We start from the raw sequence: 7084 nt of genomic DNA on the forward strand, positions 1-7084 counted from the left end.
GAATTCTTCCAGAAACCATGGATGCTTGCTGTGTATGTTGAAACTTCTTGAAGTAAAAGCAGATTTTACTGCTTTGGTGTTTTTACTTTTTTCCATTAGGACCTAGAAACTGATAAAGATATACAGGATCATCTGAACCAGATGCAACAAGAAATAAAATCTAAAGAGAGTACTTTAATGAAGACAGCTGCTCCAAACCTGAGAGCAGTAGAGAAATTACAGATAGCTCGGGACAAGTTCCAAGAATCAATATATGGTAATGCTGAGTCTTTCTTATTAACCCATGAGAGTTTTTACTCTAACTGAAATTCCTCTTTCCGGGGTTGGTCCTGCTGCCTTTGCTTCTTTCAGGTATTAAGATACCTTTTATGCTCAAGTGTTCATCCTCAGTTGTCATTATACGTAAACTGTTTATTAACATACTCTTAACACTGCAGTAGTTTATTGAAATACGGTTTGAATGATTGGAAAGGTATTTTGTTTGCTAAATGACATAAAATATTTTTACTTATTTTCTAAATAGTACTCACTTTAATCATAAAATTATTTTTTTTTTCTTAAATCATTGAAGGAACACATACATGTTGTCCAGAAGTCAGATATGAGCATTGCTGCAGTTACTGTTTCCCTAAAAGAGTATTGCAGACATTACATATTAAGAAAACCAAGGAGTTCTGAAGCTGCAAAAAGCAAATGCTGGTGCTGCTTAAGGGTGCCCAGCTTACAGAAGGAATTGGGAGAAGAATTTTATTCATTGCTCCAGACATAAAGCAGATTTAATACATCCCAGCTGTTCAGTTTTTGGGGCCTCCATTTGAAATCTAGAAGGAAATTCAGAATGTTGGTATATTCCTTGTATCTGCATTAGAATCTTTTTCTTCAATAAGTATTTTCCTTGATGCTTATTATGGTACACAACATATATTCCTTCTATGTATTTGCTCAGAGGCTTACTGTGGAGTAATTTCAGTCATCCTTTTTCATAGCTTTTGAGACCAGCAGGAAGGAAGCTAGAACATGCAAGCAAGAATTTGAACAAGTGAAAAGAAGGAGGTACGAGCTGTTCAGCCGGTGCTTCGAGCATGCCTCTGTAGCTATCGACCAGATCTACAAGAAACTTTGTAGGAACAGTAGTGCTCAGGTGTGTCATGGGCTTGGCTTCAAAGTCGACTTGATGTTTTGCTATCTAGAATAAGAGAATTAGCAACACTTTTGGTTTCCAGTGACATTTTCAGTCCTGAAGAAGAAAATTACCCAAATACAGACTTAGAATTTTAGGGTCAGAGAAGTAATAGCTGCATTTGCAGCTCCTTATACCCTACTTAAATAGTTAAAAAAGATAAAGCATTCACAACTTTTTAATCTTTGGAAGTGTTCCAGTATTACTGCTGGAAATAAAGAGGAAACTCCCAAATGTTTTGGTTACATCAAATCATGTAGGTGGTTGAATGTTTAAAAACTCAGGCTTGAACTCTTTTCTGTCTTAAACGAGATTTTGTGTTCTCCTGTCAAAGTCAGATACTCAATGAACATCTTAAGTATCTTTAAGTATATCCTTTCTACATGTAGGTTGGACAGGATAATAAAGCATTTCCTTCTTCTTGATTACTGGGCACATACCTTCTCCCCTGGACTGAACACCAGTCAGATCTTGACTTTGCATGACTCTGAAACAATGAGTATTTTCCAGATGCATTGCCAAAAATAATTAGTTGGGTGCTTGCTTTCTGAGGTTTGGGATGCTGTGCCTTGAGTTGAGCCATAGTGGCAACGTGGTCAAGAGATTACCCTGTGATTAGCTGGGAAGCTAAAACTGCCTACTAGATACAAACATAGCACCTGAAGGAAGCCGATCTGATTGCGCTGGGAGAGAAGTGATTGCTCTGTATGCTCTGGTTAGATAAAGAAAGGATTAGCTCTGAGTTTTGCCATCAGAGGAGGTGGGCTAGGTTGCAGCTTGAACAGATGCTTTTTAAGGAACCTTAACAACTATTAACAGGAAATTGCCTTTAATATTTCTTAATATATTAATAACATTTATTAATAATGATTTACTGTCCAGTCTACAAAAGAGAAGCTTTGATCGATTAATTTAACTTCCAGAGATTCTGGACTTAGAGCATTCATGCACTGAATATATTGCTCAGTAGAATTTATTTCATCAGCACATTGTGTGCTAGGCATAATTCAAAAGAAACTACAGCCTGAGAAATTGCACATAGACAGATTCACTCCTGGGTTCGACACCAGTTCTCTTCCATTCCGCTTCTGTGGAGGGAGAAATGTCTTTCCTTTCATATCTTGATGAGCAAAAATATATGTACCCTAGTAAGCTATAAAATGATTTTTTGCTAGTAGTGTCCATACATCTGAAAACTTCCTCTTGCATAGATAGATGCAGTGGCACAGAACTGGGAGATGTGTTGCAAAATATTTGACATGCTTACAGTCTGAAAAGCAGTGTTATTTCAATGATAGGCATTCTCTCAGCAGAGAAAGAGGGGAATATAAGTGTACATCAAACAAAACAAAGATCCTGCAAGCACTGTATCTTGCTTCCACCACTTTTTACCACAGAAATTGTTTCAAACTGAAGTATGTGTAGTGGTGTGGGGTTTTTTTGTTTGTTTTTCTTCCACTGTAAATATGAGAAGAGTCATTTGAAATGAGTGTCTCTTACGGAAATTTTATCTGTATCCGCTTGTGCAGAAGGGAAGAGACTGAATTATTCTCGTTTCTTCTGTTAAATGGGAAACATAAACCATGTAACAACAGACTTATCCATCATCCTTTTTAATGGTTTCATAAAAATGGCCATTCCTTTAAGATAATGCTTTTAGTTTTTGAACCTGGGAACAAGGATACAAAGAGGAGAGAAAGCCTACCTATATTAAAATCTTTCTCCACCTCAAAGGAAGATTTTGTAAAACTAATTTTCACAAAAAAAAAGTGTAATTTTGGAAGTAGATTTACATCCAAACAAAAAAGAAAACTCTTTTGGAAGTCTAAATTTTTAGTAATTTAAAAATTAAAGCATTTATATGAAAGGTAGTAAAATTGAGCTTATTTAGTGGTTGAGAGTTTGTAAATAACAGATACATGGAGTTGCTCCAAAGGTGGTCTTGTTAATCAGCCTCCTGGCTCATGGTTCATTGAAAAAGGCATATTCACTGGGGAATTTTATAATGCTGCTCTCCAGTATAGATGAACAGGGGTTTCCTACTGTCGTACTGGTAGTTCCAACACTACCTCAATCAGTATTTAAACCTAAAAAATACCCATCTTGATAATTGTATAGCTGTCACTGTTAATAATGAAATACCTGTGTTTCCAGGCATTCCTTAGTCCTGAAAATCCTGAGGAGCCTTACCTGGAAGGCATTGGCTTTAACTGTGTGGCTCCAGGAAAACGCTTTATGCCAATGGACAGTTTGTCAGGAGGTGAAAAATCTGTGGCAGCCCTGGCCCTTGTGTTTGCTATACACAGGTAAAAGTATTACTAGGCTCTTACCCAGGTATGTGGCTAAGTAAGTGGCAGGAAGATAGTGTTATACTTACAAACCTGTTGGGAAAAGAATCTGCTAATAGCGTAGTCAGACATTATTAAAGTCCTTATTCTTTACTTGTCATTACTTCTTACCAAAATGTTATGATAAAGTAAGAGAAATCTGTAAAGTACTTAGAATGTTCATTAACGTTTTTGCATCTAAATGCAAACTACTATCTTGTTTTCTACAGTTTTCGGCCAGCACCTTTCTTTATTTTAGATGAGATAGATGCTGCCCTGGATAACACAAACATCGATAAAGTAAGTTGGTCCCTTTCACTTTATCTTTCTATCAACAATATAGTGCTATCTTTTTGTATAAGGATGGCTACTTTTCATTATAGGTTGTTGGTATAAAGAGATTGGTTACGCTGTCTTAACCTGTTTTAAAATATACTGAGTTTGTTTAAATCCATGAAGGCATGCCATGCTGTGCCATGTGTGGTACAGTCTGACAGGAAGGTCACTGGTGAAGTGCTGGTGGGTTGGTTCAGTTGGAATTTTTAAGGCCTTTGAGTTCCCTTACCTCTAAGAAGTATTAAAGAGTGCATGTGCCTGTTGGAATTGAGTCATTCTATCACTGGAGTATTGCTCTTATCTAATTGGCCAACTACACATTAAAACCACTGGGGGGCTATCATTCCCATTGGTTTGGCCACATGAATTCTTGCTTGATTAAAATACCTTTCTGTCCTCCTCTTAATTTCTCTTCCCCTTTTTGCTAACAACTATTCACTGCAACAAAGCATTATGATAGAATAGAAACAGTACATTGGCAAGTTGTATGTTTATAAGATGTATATCCAAGGAAATAAAGAACATCAATGCAGAAGTTTTAAGTATTTTAAGTTCTGGTCTAATGTATATTTAGGAAACTATCATCTATAAATAATACTTCATGGCCAAAAGCAGTTAAGCTTGGATTATATTACATATCAAGGTTAACCCTGAAATTGCCTTAGTACTGTCTGTATTACGCTTTTCATTGAGTCCTTGGGGCCCAGCTAATCTGCTTCCTGCTTTCAAGTTGAATTGTGCTTTTGCCTGTTCTGTGATCATCCTGGCTAGAGCCGCTCGTCTGCCATGAAGCTGCAGCACATCAGCTGCACCACCCTGGGTGGTGCTTGGATTACTGCCCTTCTGCAGTCCTCTGCCTGCCTGCTCTGCCCTGGCCAGGTGCAGTGCAGAGGGACTGGGGCAGAATGACAAACAGAGCTGCTCTTTTCCCATCAACAGCGTGCGATACAGGTGGTAATGTGTAATGTGCTTGGAGAGCAGCTGCCCTTGAAATGCAGGAAGATGTTGACAGAACATCTGTTTCCTAAAAAATTCCTTGAATTGGCTTCAATGTTTATCTAGGGATTCTTATAAGGAGAGTCACGTTATTATTTGAGCATGTGTGAAAAGTGTTTTAAATTGCGGAATGAGCAAAAGCAAAATTGCCATGATCTGCAGGTATAATTAATTTTTCCCTGCACCCAGAGTCTTTCATATCTTGTTCCTTATCTCTGAGATACAGTTGCTAGTGGAAAGTACCAGAGCCTTCAGACAGAGGAATTAAATACTGCAAGTGAGCAAAAAGGATGCATGGTATATATGTTGCTAGTACTCACTGGTATCCAGGTTTTCTGAATCACAGAATCACAGAATGGTTTGGGTTGGAAAGGACCTTGAAGATCATCCAGTTCCAACCCCCCGCCACAGGTGGCTCAAAACCCCATCCAGCCTGGTCCTGAACACTGCCAGGGATGGGGCATTCACAACTTCCCAAGTCTTTTTCTGCCCATTCTTACTATTTATGTTGAAGTAGATCTCCAATAATTTACTTGTAATTGCACTGTAAAATGAATGTGAATCATTTAACTCCCTAAAGACAGTGCTTCCATTAAGAAGATGACTTCTATATCACATCAATAAAACAGGGCAGGCAAAAGTTGCATTAAAAATGTACAGGTTTTCCTTCATTCAGCATTTAATTTATATTGTGGGACACTGCCTTACTCAGTCACCAATTTATCAGTTCATGTTTGTCCTTTATTTTGCAGGTAATTGAAAAAAATGATGCTTTCTGCAGTGAACTAATACATTTTGAGGACCTTAGTATACTGCCAGTAACAATGTTTTCACGCTTTTTTTTCCTGTTCGGGAATTTCCACCTTTCTTTGTTGTTCTTTGAAGTGCAATATTTTGCATTGACACTGGCCTTTTTCTGTACCTTTACTCATTGGAGTGAATGATTATTTTCTTGAGCATTTTCACAAAGCAAGTGTGAGGGGTTGTCTTAGGAACATGCAAAGTGTCTGTCGTAAGACTATTTTATTTCTCATTTTATCCTTGCTTCCTAACTGAGTTACTGAATTCTGGAGCTAATGTAGTTTAGTTCTTCCCTCATCATTCCCTCATTACAGCATGGTTTAAGTCTGCCAGAGCTAACTAATATTTGGCTTCTTCCCAAAGGTATCAAGTTTCATTAGAGAGCAGGCACATGAGCAGTTACAAATGATAGTTATTTCTCTAAAGGAAGAGTTTTATTCTAAAGCAGACGCATTGATTGGAGTGTGTCCAGAGGTAACAATTAATTATTACCAACTTCTGTTAAACAGTACACACTGGGGTTTGTTGAAGTACTGATTTACACTTTAAGTGTTACTCCAGTGATTCGTGTATGTAATTGTGTTGCTGGATTTGAACTACCCTATGTTCAGAAATAAGTGCAGGTGCTGGCTTGACGAAAAGATCATTTTGGTAACTCAAGCTTGTTATTGCATCTCACAGTAATTTATGAAATGCTTATTTCAAATGACAGAAGTGTTTTCAATTGTATAATCTTTCCTTCTTTTAGCGTGATGACATTATGTTCAGTCGAGTCCTGACTTTGGATCTTACAGAGTATTCAGACACTGATGACCAGGAAAGAACAGAGACGCACAAACGCAGTTCAGAATAAGGTGTGGATGATTGCGGGGCCAGGTGACAACATCAGCAACTGTGTTTACAGGTGCCTGTTATAAAGCTGAATCTGCATGTGGCCATTAGAGGTTGTTAGACAAATGTTTCCCTTTCAAATGAAGCAGTTTTCTAGAATGTTGAAGTAACTTATTCATTGATACAGTTCTGTTAACAAGAGAGTGCCAGATGTTGTTCCTGAAGTGCAGGTAAGCCTCTGGCTTTTCTCATGAACAGTAACCTGCTTAGCCGTATCCCCAGTGCACTGCTTAGACGCGCACTACCGCACAGACCTTTTGCAGTCTGGCTTTTCTATACTGCAGCTCCATCCATTTGCCTTCAGATAGGATTATTTTCTGTTTCTTAAAACAAGTTACTGGAATCTGCCCATTATCTCAGGTGATTCCTGTGCTGGCCAGTAAGACTTCAGTCTTCCGCTGCAACCTTATGAAAATACTAGTTACTTTACAAAAGCACACGATACGTCTCTATAAGCATTATGCAACCTGGAGATATTTCACCTGTGAGATATTTCACCCCACCCAAAAGTGGAAGAAATAAAACAGCCTTAGAAAAAAGTCTGTTGGTTTGC

The 7084-nt window shown here is 38.0% G+C and overlaps 1 protein-coding gene across 2 annotated transcripts in view; it reads left to right on the forward strand.

The window, feature by feature from the left end:
• The window catches only part of SMC1B (structural maintenance of chromosomes 1B), a 33841-nt gene extending 27070 nt beyond the window's left edge, over nt 1-6771 (forward strand). Inside the window, exons 20-26 of one of the 2 annotated variants that reach the window (XM_057426899.1) lie at nt 100-256; nt 987-1141; nt 3335-3486; nt 3738-3807; nt 5592-5657; nt 6004-6114; nt 6389-6771. In XM_057426899.1, coding sequence (XP_057282882.1) covers nt 100-256; nt 987-1141; nt 3335-3486; nt 3738-3807; nt 5592-5657; nt 6004-6114; nt 6389-6493 — 816 coding nt within the window. In that variant the 3' untranslated portion in view covers nt 6494-6771. The remainder of the gene's footprint in view (nt 1-99; nt 257-986; nt 1142-3334; nt 3487-3737; nt 3808-5591; nt 5658-6003; nt 6115-6388) is intronic. The other variant, XM_057426907.1, reaches the window with a different exon arrangement.
• The last annotated feature ends 313 nt before the right edge of the window (nt 6772-7084 follow it).

Source organism: Pezoporus wallicus, unplaced genomic scaffold (assembly GCF_028554395.1).
Source record: "Pezoporus wallicus isolate ANWC-B61680 ecotype Strahan unplaced genomic scaffold, APGP_CSIRO_Pwel_v1 scaffold_3294, whole genome shotgun sequence".
Classification (NCBI taxonomy): Eukaryota; Metazoa; Chordata; class Aves; order Psittaciformes; family Psittacidae; genus Pezoporus; species Pezoporus wallicus.